The 13,965-nt window shown below is 62.7% G+C and overlaps 2 protein-coding genes across 6 annotated transcripts in view; both read right to left on the minus strand.

Annotated features, from left to right (window-relative positions):
• Positions 1-489: 489 nt before the first annotated feature.
• On the minus strand, positions 490-9,984 carry GET4 (guided entry of tail-anchored proteins factor 4). Its single transcript, XM_090288707.1, has 9 exons — positions 9,732-9,984; positions 7,862-7,940; positions 7,670-7,751; positions 7,354-7,503; positions 5,914-6,052; positions 4,811-4,951; positions 4,632-4,707; positions 4,452-4,524; positions 490-1,183 (listed from the first exon to the last, which is right to left on the minus strand). The coding sequence occupies exons 1-9, from the start codon at positions 9,902-9,904 to the stop codon at positions 1,098-1,100; spliced, it is 999 nt and encodes a 332-aa protein (XP_090144833.1). The 5' UTR covers positions 9,905-9,984; the 3' UTR covers positions 490-1,097.
• Positions 9,985-11,670: 1,686 nt separating this feature from the next.
• The window catches only part of SUN1 (Sad1 and UNC84 domain containing 1), a 44,215-nt gene continuing 41,920 nt past the window's right edge, over positions 11,671-13,965 (minus strand). For all 5 annotated transcript variants that reach the window (XM_090288712.1, XM_090288709.1, XM_090288708.1 and 2 more), the window contains 3 exons: positions 13,081-13,248; positions 12,657-12,749; positions 11,671-12,310 (listed from right to left, as the gene is read on the minus strand). In XM_090288712.1, the coding sequence (XP_090144838.1) occupies positions 12,197-12,310; positions 12,657-12,749; positions 13,081-13,248 (375 nt within the window). In that variant the 3' untranslated portion in view covers positions 11,671-12,196. The remainder of the gene's footprint in view (positions 12,311-12,656; positions 12,750-13,080; positions 13,249-13,965) is intronic.

Below are 13,965 nucleotides of genomic sequence, written 5' to 3' on the forward strand. Positions count from 1 at the left end.
TCGAGCGACAGCGTGACCCGGGCGTGGTGCGTGGCCCGTGTCCTGCCCGGTGTTCAGCTGGCGTTTCCGCGTTTGTCCAGAACTAATCCTGCGCACAATCGCACCTAAAACACCTGCGTTCTGCTCCAGCCGTCCCCAGGTGTGTCCACCCTGTCGGGTGCAGTTCATGGTTTCAGACCCCACCCCCCGCCTCACGCCCACCCCCAGCACCACCGTCGCCAGCAAACCATTGGGTGGCTGGGGGGATGTTCTCCAACTTTAGGACGCACCCCGCAGCCCACGTGCAAACCGCACCATAACCTGCTGGCAGGCTTGGTTTCTCCAAATTGAAACCAACGAGACTTCCCCACACTCGCTCTGCGCTGCCAGCCACTCCGCCCACTGCAGCCACGGGGCCGCGCCCTGGCCGGGACTCACGGGCCTCTGCTCAGCCGGCGTCGCTGCGGCCGCGCCCTCGGAGCCCACTCAGAAAGAACCAGCGCCGCCGTGCCCGGTATAAAGGATTTATTGAAACTCAACAATGAACACAACCCTTCCTTTACAGCCCATTTTTACAGTAACAATCGCATACTCCGCTCCTCCCATGCATGATCACGGTGCGTTAATCTACAACTCTCATTGGAACTGTGAAAAAATAAAGCGTGTCCTGTTCCCGTCACCCTGGGAGCGTCTGCGGGCGGGACGGGCCGCTCCTCCGGGGCTGGTTATTGGTGAAGACCGAGGACCCGCGGGTCGGAGGCTGTGCGCCCAGGGAATAAATACTGCAGGTCCTGCAGCCTCCACGCCCGCACGAGGCCCGGCCGCGGCTTCCGGGACGCGGCAGAGAGGCCGCCTGGGCCACCGCGGGATGTGCACGTGGGGTGGGCCTGACGGCGCCCCCCTTGGCACCTGAAGCAAACCAGAAACAAAGGACTGGGAGAGGCTGGCACACAAGCCTGTGCTTTATTGTGGGTCAACCTGCGGCCACGGTCAGGCAGCCCCACGCCTGCAGCCGAGCACGCCTGTGGGTGCTGCCGCAGCCTCAGACTGGGGCCGCCGTCCAGGGCTCGCACGCAAACGGCGCCGGCCAGGCGACAGCTCTCCATGCAGGGGCGGCCTCAGTCGAGCTCAATGGGGCTGCTGTCGTCCTGGCTGTCCTCGCCCTCCTGCTCTGAGGAGCCCATGAGGCTGCTCAGCAGGTTACCTGGAAGCAGACGCACCGTCAGGGGCTGCGAGGCTCTGTACCCCCAAGCCCCGCCTTCCACGGCGCCACGCTCCTGGAACGCTCACGCCTGGGACCCCAAGCCCTGCAGACCCACAGCCAGAATCTCTCCAAAGGAAGTGCACTAGGGCACAGAGAAACGCTCGGGATGGGGTGGTGGCCACGGGATCTGATGACAGGGACGCGGCCCAGCCGCCAGGAGAAGCCTGAGTGGTCGTCCCACAGTGGGGAGGCTGTGCATCACGCACACGGGGACTCAAATGCGCACAGAGGTTGGTCAGACGTGCCCACGTGTCAAAGGCTGCAGATGAAAACGTCGCCTGCTGCCAACCACGGTGCTGTCGCCGCCAACACTTCCCTTCTCGCTTCCCTAGTTTTTATCCCAAGGACCACTGTTACGTTAAGACGAACTGTCTGAAATGTCCCCTTAGGCCCACCGCCCGGGAAGGCCGAGCCTGGCTCGGGAGGCCGTGAGGAGGGGGGAGGTGGGACCAAGCCCGACAGACGCGGCCCCGGTGAGCCAGTGAGCTGGTGCACAGCCCCGGGGGTGCGGGGGGTGCGGAGGGAGCGGCAGTACGAGCGCTCCCACAGCCACGGTGGACCCGCAACAAGTCGGCCTTGCGTTTAAAGGGAAAGAGCTTTTAAAATCGCAGAGATAGGAAGACCTTTCCCTGGAGCTCGACTGGGCAGCAGCCACCACAGAATCAGACGCTCCCCGGCCCCTGAGCGCCCCAAGGGGGTGGTGCCATGCGGTCCAGGTACACAGGGTGGCACCAACCAGAGCTGCCCAGGGGAGCAACAGCCCTGCGCCCTGTGGGCGGAGCCCCCGAGCTCCAGCACTAAGAAGATGGTGGGGCACTTGGGGGGCATGACCCAGCCCCCTTGTGTCTGCAGCTGCCGCCAGGACGCTGCCGGGGTGAGCTCAGGGCTGCCTGGCCGTCCAGGGACGTGAGCCTAGGAGCCCTCACCTCTGGGAACAGTGATTTCCCTACTGAATACTAAAATTAAACCGTTAAGAATTATAGAAACCACCTTAAGTGAAGAACGCTACTGTCCCTGCCCGGGGGAGGGTGGAGGAAGAAAAGGGAAAAAGTAAAACTGTTTGCAGACAGTGGGTCTTACATGCAGAAGGCCCTAGTGGTCTCATTTAACCCTTTGAGTGCCAGCGTCACTGTGAGCGACACTCACAAATTTCCCCAAAAGTGCCAGCGTCGCTCCCAGGGATTTTTTTCTATGGCTATAAATGTAAATAACAATGAAATAATTTGTACTTATGTTTTCTTCTCTTTTTTTTGTACCTCAGGTTATATATAATTTTTTCTCATGTTGATCCAAATTTCAAATTACACACGGCACGCACGGGTTAAAACCTGTTACAGCCAACATATGAGTTCAGCAAAGCTGCAGGATACAAAGTCAATGCGCAGAAGTTACGTGCGTTTCTACACAGTGGCAACAAACAACCGACAACAGGAGTTACAAACAGTCCCGTTTGTAACAGCATCAGAAATAAGGCAGGAGAAACCTGTACAATGGGAAATACAGACATTGCTGAAAAAAAAGGACGTACATGGAAACAAAGCCCACGTCCACGGTCAGAAGACTTCAAGCTGATAAAACGTCAGTATCACCTAAAGCGACCCACAGACTCCATGCACTCACTCCCTCTCAGTAACCCCAAAAGCTCCTACGGCCTTTCAATAGACGAAGAACACAAAGCTAGAGGCTCCTGTTCCCTGATCTCATGCCCACTACCTGGGCCCAGTCAGGGGGACAGTGCCCTAGCCCCAGGAGACCCAGAGACTGGGCCCAGACCCGAAGGGAGTGCCCGGGGACAAACCACGAGGTCACATGACCGTGGACAAGGGCCCTGAGACCGCTCGATGGGGAAGGCCAGCCTTCAGGCAACGGCGCTGAGCACACTGGACGCTGGACCCTTCTGTGGGACACACACACACACACACACTGAAAACACCTCAGAGGCCAGAATGTGAGCTGAAGCCAGAGAACACTGAGACTGAAACACAGGAAGCTTCCTGACCTTGGACCTGATGGCACCAAAGGCAGAGGCATCAAAACCAGAAAACGGGACCTCTTCGGGCTTGACAAAAGTCCTGCAGCAAGGACAGGGCCCACAGAGTGCAGGGGCCGGGGTGCAGGCAGGTGGAGCAGAGGAGTTTTAGGGCAGTGACAACTCTGGGCAACACTAGAGTGGGGGTCCCTGCGCTGCGTCCGCACCCACAGAGCGCACGCAGGAGGAGTGGCCCCACAGTGGGCTCTGGCCTCGGGGGTGAGGGTCCGCGTGGGTTCACGGACAGCAAACATGCCCTCTGGCGGGAAACCTCTGTCCTGTCCTCTGAACTTTGCTGCGAACCTAAAATTGCTTTAAATAGGCCACCCAGAGAGTGGGAGAAGGTATCTGTGGAACGTGCATCTAGTAAGGGATGAACAGCTGGAGTGGAAGAACTAGAACAGCCCAAATCAAAAGTACGCACGCAAATGGCCACCGAGCCCACAAGAACAGGCCCCGCAATCAAACCACCACGAGACACCACGTCACAGCTACGAGGACGAGGACTCTCGGAAAGCAGGGGACAGCTGCTGTGGGCGAGGACGTGGAGAAATGGGCCCCCGTGCACTGCTGATGGGAAGGTGAAGGGTGCGGCCCCCCCGTGGAAGCAGCGTGGAGGTTCCTCAAAACATAACAGGATCGCTGTGGGACCCAGCCACTCCAGGGTCTGCGCCCAGAGGCGGTGAACGCAGGGTCTCAGACTGGCCCCCATGCACTGACGCCCATGGCAGCCAGCAGGCAGGGCAGCCCGGGCGTCCTCGGCCAGGGACTGGCTCTCTGCGCACCTAGAAGAGGACAACGGGGACACCCTGGGACAGCACGTGAATGACACCGACCAGACGCAGGACACCCGCTGGGATCCCGCTCGTGGGAGGCGCTGGGTGCCGGGGAGGCGGAGGGGCGCCCGGGCTGCGCCATGGACAGGCGGTGAGGACCGCACCACCGGCGACAGTGGCTCACTGCCCCTGCTCTGCACGCTCAGCAACGGGGAAAACAGCCCAGTTCACGGCCCACACGTTTTGCCACAATAGAAAAAGCCAAAGAGAAACCCGGCCTCCTTTCTGCAGCCGAGGAGCGGGGGCCGGGGCTGCGGCGGGCCTGGCAGCCGCGTGGGGGGGGGGGGTGCTCAGGGCAGGAGGAGGCGCAGGCCGGCAGGCACGCCCCTTCCTCAGGCCTTACCTAGCAAGCCTCCGTAGGAAGACGTCTGCTTGGGCGGCACGCCGAAGAAGAGCTGTCCTATCCTGTCGAGGTACTGCCGGGGGCAGAGGCGCACGTGAGGGGCCGCACGGGCCCCTGCGCCCAGGACGCGCCCCCGGTCCGCCCGCCCCCAGCCGCGGCCCAGCGCCTGCAGGCCCTCACCTCGTTGTACATGGGGTCCCGCCGCAGGGACGGCTGGTACTGCTCACACAGCACTGTGAACACCGTCAGTTTGCCCCTGGAACGAGACACCAGTGGGGCACAGCTCTGTGGCCAACCAAGAGCCAGACCGCGCAGGACAAGCAAGCGATACACACGCGCGCGCGTGCTCACAAACTCACCCGTCCACGGCCAGCAGCAGGAACCAGATGAAGTTGAGCAGCGGCTGCACGAACGGAGGGCCGTTCTCAATGGACGGGTGCTTCTGGGTGTATGTCGTGAACACCACGGAGGCGCTGCTCTTGTTTTTTAAACAGAGGAACCTGGAACGAGAATGCTGTCCTGGTAAGTGGGACACAGGAAGCCAGTCGTCCCCACCGCATGGCACCCGCTGACCCAGGGAGCCCGGCTGGAGCGCGAAGCTGGAGCAGGTGACGTGTCCAAGGTCAACAGCGACGGGAGTGGTGGGTGTTGCTCCCTCTGCCCGCCTGAGCAGCCAGCCCAGGGCCAGCTGTGACCACACTCCTTCAGGGCACAAAGGGGGACCTGTGAGAGGTGGGCTCGCAGCCCTGCATGCAGAGCCGAGTTCCGGCAAGAGGAAAGGTCTGCAGCCAACACCACGGACCCAGGGCCAGTGAGCTGGCAATGATCGAACACGGTCCATTCTCACAGTTGCTCAGAAGCCCTGAGGTGTGGGCCGGCACCCTCTTCAAATCACAGAATACCTGCACCCCAGCGCCTGGTCCCCCAACCGAGGTGTGTTTGCAGGAGCAAGTGCACTTATCCCACGTGAAATGCTCCCATCGGGAAGGGCACGGGCTCAGGCTGAGAAAGGTGCAGCGCCCGAGGGCCGGGGGCGGGGGCTGCTGACGGGCTAATAGGATGGAGACCCGGGACCCGGTGGGCAGAGAAGTGGGAGGCGGAGCCCACGCAGGAACAGGCTCCGCTGCAGAGACCCTGCAGAAGCCTCTGCGCCGCACTGGCTCCATGGGATCGGGCTCTGCCCAGACCTGCTCACTACACGCTCCGACAGAGAAGCAGCTGCCTGACACTAAAAACAGAAGTGTGGGGTGATGGGGGGAGAGATAAGACGAGGAAATCCAGGGGGACAGAAAGATACTGATGCAGAACACGAAGAGCGCCTACAGCCCCACTGGAACTTCACACACACCCCACCCCCGCTGCAAAGTGCGACGGCTCGTGAGGGCTGCCGCTGGGGCACGCAGGCGCAGGACGCGACTCCTGCAGGTCTGAGTCAGGGGACAGGCGTGAACGCAGGACCTACTGTAGGACAGCCTGGGCCACGAACATGTCCACCTCACTGCGGAAGCCCCGGGACGTGGAGTACTCCACCAGCATGTTGGCACAGCCTTCACCGTCGCTGGAGTGCAGGAAGTGGTACCGGGACTCGCAGTAATTTTGCTCTGCAACGGGAAAGAGGAGCCTGTCAATGCAGACATGACCCAGGGGGCCTTCACAGACAGGCCTCCTCGCCCGGACCGGCATGGCTCGGGGGGTTGAGCGCTGTCCCGTAAAGTGAAAGGTTGCTGGTTCGATTCCTGGTCAGGGCACATGCCTGGTTGTGGGTCCGGTCCCTGGTTTAGGGGTGTGTGAGAGGCAACTGATAGATATTTGCCTTTCTCCCTTCCCCTCTCTAAAATATAAATTTACAAAATATTAAAAATAAATAGACATGTGCCCTGACTGGCTGGCGTGGCTCAGTGGACAGAGAAAAGGTCACCAGTTCGATTCCTAGTCAGGGCACAGGCCTGGGTTGTGGGCCAGGTCCCCAGGCCCCCAGTTGGGGGTGCCGGAGAGGCAACCATACATGGATGTTTCCCTCCTTTTCCTTCTCTCTAAAAATAAGTAAAATACTAAAAAAGTAAAGACGTGCCTTTCTGACGTCCGACTCACCTACCTGCACACTGCCCACCTGCCCCCAAAACCCAGCAAAGCCCCCACCTCGGTGACTCCCTCAAGCTCGGGGGGGTCCAATGCAACCTGCTACGAGGGCAGGAGAGTCAGCAGAACTGACCCAAGCTGCTTCCTGTCGGGTTAGCTGAACTGTAAGACATGGTCCACTGGGAACCCTTTACCCTACACTAAGCAATTTCACGCGGATTTGATGAAATGAGATGCAAACTCACTGACCCTCCCACCTGTGGCCTGGGCGAACCAGGGTCACCCCAACATGTGCTTGCTTGTCCCTCTGGTGCCTGGGAGGCTGCTGTGTGCAAGCAGGGATCGGAGCCCGCCGAGGCTGGGGGCTGTCTGCCCGGGGCTCAGGACTACCTGGAGGCGGGGCCAAACTTGCCCGCAGGTACCGGGACCCCAAGCTGCAGGCTGTTGGCCACTGTGCTTGGTGACCCCCTCCTGTGGCGCTGTGACCAGCACACAAGTGAGCCTGAGCCACAGGCCAGAGCTCAGCCCCAGCAACACTGAACGAAGAGGACAGACAAGTGCCAAGAAGACAGAACAGCCACCAGAGGCTGGCCTGGGGCATGATGTCCCAGAAAGGAGACCTGTGGGGGAGTTGGGGTCACCTGCAGGGACCTGGGGAGGAGGAGGGGCCAGGCCTGGTGTTGCCGCCCCATTGCACTGTCACGGCCTAGCCCGTGGCCTGAGTTTAGCTGACAGAGAACACGCAGCCCTCGTGGAAGCTGAGGGCGGGCAGGGGACACTGCTGCCGCAGCCTCCGGGAGCCCAGTGCGCACAGCAGACCCACCTCTCCACAGGGTGAGGGCCAGCAGCTGGTGTAGCCGGGGGTGGCCCAGCCTCCCGGACCCCCCGCTGGACCACTTCAGGGCTCTGGACACAAAGGCCACTCGTTCCGGAGAATTCGGATCCATCAAGCTGAACAGTTTAGCCAGGTTTTCTAAAAACGACACGGACACAGGCCCTGACACAGAGGAGTGAGCGTGACCTCAGCTCCTCCCGCGGCGCGTCTGATGGCGTTCCTTAAACCCCTCGGCCTCACAGGAAAGCTCGCGGCCCCTGGGCCCCCCACGGGGCTCAGTGCTGCCCAGAGAACGGAGCCTCACCCAGCAGCTCCTCGGCCACCTCCGCCTCGGCCTTCTCCAGCGACTCCAGGACCAGCATGGACAAGTCCGCGGCGCTGTTTTGCTGTCAGACGCGGACACGGGCGAGAGGAAGGGTGAGCGGGAAAGCCCTGTGTTCAGGAGACGCAGGAGGCGCGGCCCCGCGGAGAACGTGCCCCCCGCCCCCAGCGCTACCTGGCCGTGGCTGAAGAAGAGCAGGGCTCCCGAGCACATGAGCTCTCGGGCCTCCGCGTGCTTGCTCTGCGACATGTACCTGCGACAGAGGACAGAAGCGGCGCGCGTCACCGCAGGCGGGTGCCGAAGGTCTCACAGCCTCGTGAGCCTGTGTGCGCACCTCCCGCCGGCACGACAGAGCCGTACCGGGCCCCCGGGTGGGCCGCCTGCCCCCAGGGGCCTGCCAGGGCCCAGCGCTCAGGGTCGCGGCCGGCAGGGACCTGCGCAGGTCCGGGGTTTCCAGCACAGGGGCCCGTGAAGACAGGGGGACGTCCCTCTCCAAGCACAGGCCTCGCCATGGCGTCAGGGCTGCGGGAAGGGTGACACACCCCGGTTGTTGGGGCAGAACCCGAGGCCAGGGCTGCGTGTGGGGGGCCGGTAGCAGGAGCCCCACAGGGCGTCTTGCTGGGGGACGCACCCACTTTCTCAGCGTGGCCCCTCGTGTCCCCCGAAAGGCTTGGCCCAGGGACACCGTCGCCCCTTTGTCCCCTGTGGGCACGGGAGGGGCGGCAGGGTCACCAGAGCTGGCAGGCGATGGAGCGCAGGGCGACAGAGACCGCGGCTGCCGAGCCTCCGTGGGGTCGGAGCCCGTGGGCACAGCCTCGCGGCCTTCAGGCAGAGCGAGTGCCGGGATTCGGAGCGGACGAGACAAAGGCGGGCGCTCCCGCCGGGAGAGGGACGGTCCGTCCGCACGGGGCGCGGCCGCGAGGACCAAGCCCGAGACAGCGAGGCCAGGGCAGTCCCGTCGGGGTCTTGCTCGCGTGCGACACTCCCGCGTGACCCGACACCGCCCGCCGCACACGGGTCACCGCAGAAGGACGTCCAAGGTCAGCGTCAGGAGGCGGGTCGGGCTCCCACGGGGCCGCTCCGGGGCCTGGACGCCGCCCAGCCGCCGCCGACTCGCCCCCGCAGGCCCGCGGCGGATCGCGCCCTTCTCGGCACCGGCGAGGGGCCGAGGAGCCCCCTGAACGTCCCGAGGGGAAGCCGGGGCTCGGGCCGCAGGCGCAGAGCAGAGCGGGACCCCCGCCCGGACTCCCCTTCCTCCCGCCGATGCGGACCGGGTGCGAACGAGAAGCCGGCTTCGCCGACGGACCAGCGGCCGACGATGGCCTCGGGGGTCCAGGGCCGGCCAGCCCGGGCGACAGCGAGGCCGTGCAGCCGAGGCGGGCGCGCCACCCGGTCCCTGGAGAACCATCTGCTTGAGCCGCAGCCCCGCACCCCGGCGCTCAGTCACCGGGACTGTGTCGGCCGGAACCAGGGCGTCCACGACACCGGTCCAGGGACCGCCGGGAGGGACACTGCACACCGGGGGAGGCTGTCCGCCCGCGGGCTGCGGAGACCCCCCACCTCCCGCTACCTCCTGGCCCCGGCCCGACGCGAACACCCGGGCTCCCGCGCGGGGCCGGACCCCAGCACACGCAGGACAGCCGTGACAGCTGCCGCCGGGGGACACGAAGACACGGAGACACCGCACTGAAGCTGCTGCCCGCAGCGCCGAGACGGGGGCCGCCGCCACGAAGCGTCGGGACCCGCGGGCGATCGGCGGCCCAGCCCCGCGCACGTGCCCCGGCCGCGCCGCAGCGGGCGGTGAAAATCGCTGCTTCGGCCACGACGCAGGGCGGGCGGACAAGGGCGCCGGCCGGAAGGCGAGAGGACGGATGCCGAGCGACAGCAAAACCCCACCTTCGCGTACGGGCTCCCGACCGCTCGGCGCCCGGGGCCTGAGCGCTCTGCCCGCGCCGCGCGGCCGCCCGTTCCCTCCGGCTCGGCGCCGGGCGAGGGCGGGGGCGGGGCTGGCACGGCGGGGCCCACGGGCGGCGGCGGCGGCTACCTGAAGAAGAGGGTCCGGTACATCTGGTGCGCCTCGTAGTAGTCGCCCTTCTCGACGCTGGCGCGCAGCTTGCCCTCCACGCGCTGGACGCCGCCGCGGTTGCGGGCGCCGTTGCGGGCGCTCTCCTGCTCGGCCATGGCCGCCGCCGCCGCCGCCGCCGCCGCCGCCGCCATCGGGCCGGCGCTCCGCGCAGGGCTGACGCTGTCGCAGGCGCGGTGGGTAGCGCCTCTCGGCTTCCGTCCCGGCGGCCGCCCTACGTCCCCTACGGTGGCCCGCGAGGAGCCGCGCGAGGCCACGTGACCGTGGGTCAGGCGGGCCGCCACATGACCGCTGGTGGGCGGGCCACGTGACGTCAGCGGCGGGGCGCTTACGCCATGACGAAAGCCGCACGTGGGCGGGGCGTTGGGTGCACCTTTGCGTTCCCGGCTGGCTGCTGTCGCTTCGGTTTTAGCGTTCAGCGTGCCAGCCGTTTCTGCGGCGCGTGGGTCTCAAGGGCACGCTGGGCGGCGGCGGGCGGGCGGCGGCAGCTGTGGCAGGGCCTGACCCGTCGCGGCCGCGCGGATGCCGGCTCGTTTCCGCCGAACGGCTCGCGTGTGCGTGCCCCAGTCAGACCCGTCGCTAACGGGCGCGCGGACCCGGAGTCCCGACCACTGGGTCCCCCGATGCGCGAGGGCTGAGCCCGCGGCCGCTGGCGTGCGGAACGGAGGAGCCGCGCGTTCGTGGGCGCCCCTGCTGCCGGGACGGAAGTGACGGTGGGGCGGGGAGTCTGCTGCGGCCTCGCGGCGCGCGACTGGGTCTCTCCCCGCGCGGACTCGCTCGCAGGGCGCCAGGCCCCTCGGGGTGTCCGGAGGCACCGAAGGAACGGGTCCTGGGTTAGGCTGGACCGGGGCCCTGGCCACGCCGGCCGTGGGGAACGGGAGACCCCCCGTCTGGCCGTTCGGCCTGAGGGTCCGGCGTAGGCCCGCGGGCACAAGCACGCACGTGACGTAGAAATAGGCTGTTGTTCACTGGAAGTACCACGTGCACTTATAAAAATTAAAACTCTTTATTTAAACATTTAAATAGCATATCAGTTTGGTGGCAGCAACGGGAGCACTACCAGAGACACGTATTTGGAAAAGCATTTACAAAAATACACCGCACAAAGTCCTATCTTGCATCTTTAAAAATAAATATTCAAAATATTTCCACCCCAACTCCCAAATTTAGTTTTACATAGGAAACGCTGATTTATATATCCTGTAATGTGAAACGCGTACGGCTTCCGAGTCTAAGCGAAAGCAGCTGGTGTGTGTGTCCCCGGCGGCGGCGCCTGAAAACCTTCGCTCCCGAACACACTCGCGCCACCGAGAAGCGGCCCTAACCCAATAAAACAAGAAATTCTAAGTGAAACGCTGAGCACCTCAAGTGCCTGTGGCTGTCCCGGCTGTAAAGCCTGCTCAGTCTCCGGACCGAGTGTTAGAACCAGAGCGAGCCTCGGGGATGGAGGGAGAAGCGCCGGCGGCCTCGGGAAAGGCAGACCCCGCGCCGGGGAAGCGCCACTTGTGAGCAGAGGCTCCGCCGACACGGCTTTTATGCAGGGGCCGCGCTGGACGTTCTCCTTCCGGGCATCCGTGGAATAAACACCATCCTCTGACTGATCCGGGGCACGGCAGTGTTTGCTTTTCAGCAAAATTCAGAAGAAACCCTGGAAACTCCACTAAGATTGGATTTCTTGGTTCCTATCTGTACAGTGAAGGGACAACCCCAGGGGACCCCAAAGGGGCGGTGGGGTGGAGACCTGAGAGCTGCCGGTCAGCCTGCCCCGCCCCAGTCACAACAAGGGGACGCGCCCGTGCCCCTGGACCGGGGACCAGCACACGGGGTCTGACTGTGGACATCTCAGCAGCGCAAACGAGCAGAAAAGCACACCTTGGTCACTTGCCCACCTGGTGACAGAAAATACCTGTGCAGAATAAAAGGGCAGGGCCCAAAGGAACGGAGTTTAGAACTGAAATTTGTTGACACTGGTTTTCCCTGAAAGAAATATGTGCTGGGTTGAAAAGATAAAATATATCTGCTCCCAAAGTCCTTTCAGAGGGCCAGCGAACGGCTAACTGTAGAAGCTTCAACACCACGTCAAACCTTGTAACTGCATTTGCTTTGTTTCTGATGTCAAGAAAATATGAATATAAACAGCTTTATGTTTAAAAACAAAGCCCCCAAGCAAAGTAAGTGTCTTTGTGAACCATACATTCAAATGAATTTCCGAGGTCCATGCACTCAGCACGCCACTCCCTGTGGATAGAACCCGAGTGGCGCCATAGCGTTGACCGCCCCAGCTCCCGTTGTCTGCTGCTGGTGGCTGGCAACGCCTGCTGAGCAGGTGACATCGTTCTGCCGTCCCCCAAGTCCTTGTTTGTGAAGGGTGCAGTGTCTCGGGCTGTCCCAGTATATACACAATGTACAGCCACGGCGAGCAGCGTCTACTGGGCAGGCTCGCCGTGGACTCGGAACCGGTAGAGACACGTGTACTCCGGGTGGCCCCAGTTAGAAGAGATCCGGAGTTCCACGATTTGGAAAGCTCTGTCAGGTCTTTCCTGAAATCGAAGGGGAGAAAATAAAATTCACCCTGATGTGATATAAACACTCCCGAGCCCAATCACTTTCCCAACCGTGGTATCTGGGAGGAAGTAGCCACACCAAAAACATGCACCACGTCATCTGGCGCAGGACACAAAGCTCAGGTGAAACCAACAACTCATCCCGAGCCAGACTTCATGGGGAACAAAATATATCCTAAAAAGGCTCCTTCAGGAACAAAGCTAGGAGCTCAGCTTCCCCTTTCCGGAGACCGACCCTGACACCCTTCCAACAGTTCTGTTAGGGTCAGCGGGCCCTGCTGACCTGGGGGGACAGGGACCATGGGAACGGCGAGGAGCTCACCAGCACAGGGAATGTCTGGAGTGATTCCCCATCTTGGTCGAACACAAACTGTCCCAGGAGCTGCCCTTCTTCTTGATACTCATTTTCTAGCCCCTGAAACCAAAACCAGACTGTCACTGACTTGTGGGAAGCAGCACTGTGAGCTGCGTCTCTAGCATGGGCTGGGCTCTCAGGCTCCAGCAGAGCTCTGACGAGGGCTTCCCTGGCAGGCTGTACGGACAGACAGGAGAGAGGAGAGAAAACCCTCCAGCTCTGCCACACACTCCTCAGAAGCCCCCTCCCGGGGAAAGACCGGCCTGTTCAGAGCAGGCACAGGCTGAGGGGCGAGGACCGCCGTGCACAGCAAGGACACGTGAGCCATCGGCTTTGCGGGTGCAGCTCTGGGAAATGCCCTCCATGGGAAGGGTGCGCCAAGCACACTCACGTAGACAGAGAAGTCCCTGGGGGCGCTGGTGATGTTGCCTGTGGGCGACAGCGTCTTGGGGATGTGCTCCAGAGCAAAGCTGGTCGGGCGGATCTCCATCGACAGCCTCACCACGAGGTAGCCCTGGGAGCCTCTGAAGGCCCAGCAGTTACCTGGGTATATGTCAGGCTGGGGAAAGGCCACACACTGAAGCTTAATGGCTGAACAAGCTCTTAACCACTTAAAACACAGAAGCAGGAAGAGAAAAGACTGGTACTACTGAAATAAAAGAATGTTTGCACGGTAAAAAAGCTGTCATAAGCAAAATCAGACAAACTGGGGAAAGGGTCCAACTTCAACCCCAAAGGGTGATGGCCTCCAAGGCGGAAGTAAGGGCCACAGCTGCTCAGATGGCCAGAACCTCAGAGAAAACGGGCGAGACACAGGGCACACATGTGCTGAAGGGACGGGGAGCGCCGGCCCACCACGTGGGGAGGCCCTCCTTGCACGGGAGTGGGGCAATGCGAGTGTATGCGACGGTGTCCTGCGGCTCACCTCACAGACGACCCTCGTCCCACAGGTGGGCAACACCCGCAGCTGACGCCGTGGGAGGCGCCCGCTCATGCGAGCTGGTCTCCGTGCCCTGTGCTCCCACTCTCACACGAGACACTGGCAGGGGCACACAGGACACTGCCAGCCAGAGCACGTTTCTAGCAGAGGGGGAGCCGTGCCCCGTGCTGGCTGCGCTTTGGTGCTGACCAGACGGCCTTCCATGTGGCCGGTGGGAGGGAAGGGGCAGGACTGACCTGCAGCCCATCCTTTGCATCCCTTGCCCCATGTCACCCTCTGCCCACCCTGAGAGCGGGACCTGGGCCCTTAACTGCTTCCCATTGCCACCCCGAGGAC

This window comes from Furipterus horrens, unplaced genomic scaffold (genome assembly GCF_987537825.1).
Source record: "Furipterus horrens unplaced genomic scaffold, mFurHor1.1.pri manual_scaffold_10, whole genome shotgun sequence".
Lineage (NCBI taxonomy): Eukaryota > Metazoa > Chordata > Mammalia > Chiroptera > Furipteridae > Furipterus > Furipterus horrens.

Bases quoted from the DNA above. Each gene is read 5' to 3' on its own strand.
- GET4 (XM_090288707.1), bottom strand. From the start codon at position 9,904: ATGGCGGCGGCGGCGGCGGCGGCGGCGGCGGCGGCCATGGCCGAGCAG. The intron at 7,941-9,731 runs GTAGCCGCCGCC...CCTCTGTCGCAG, and splicing joins TACCGGACCCTCTTCTTCAG to GTACATGTCGCAGAGCAAGC. The intron at 4,952-5,913 runs GTAGGTCCTGCG...TTCTCGTTCCAG, and splicing joins GTGGCCCAGGCTGTCCTACA to GTTCCTCTGTTTAAAAAACA.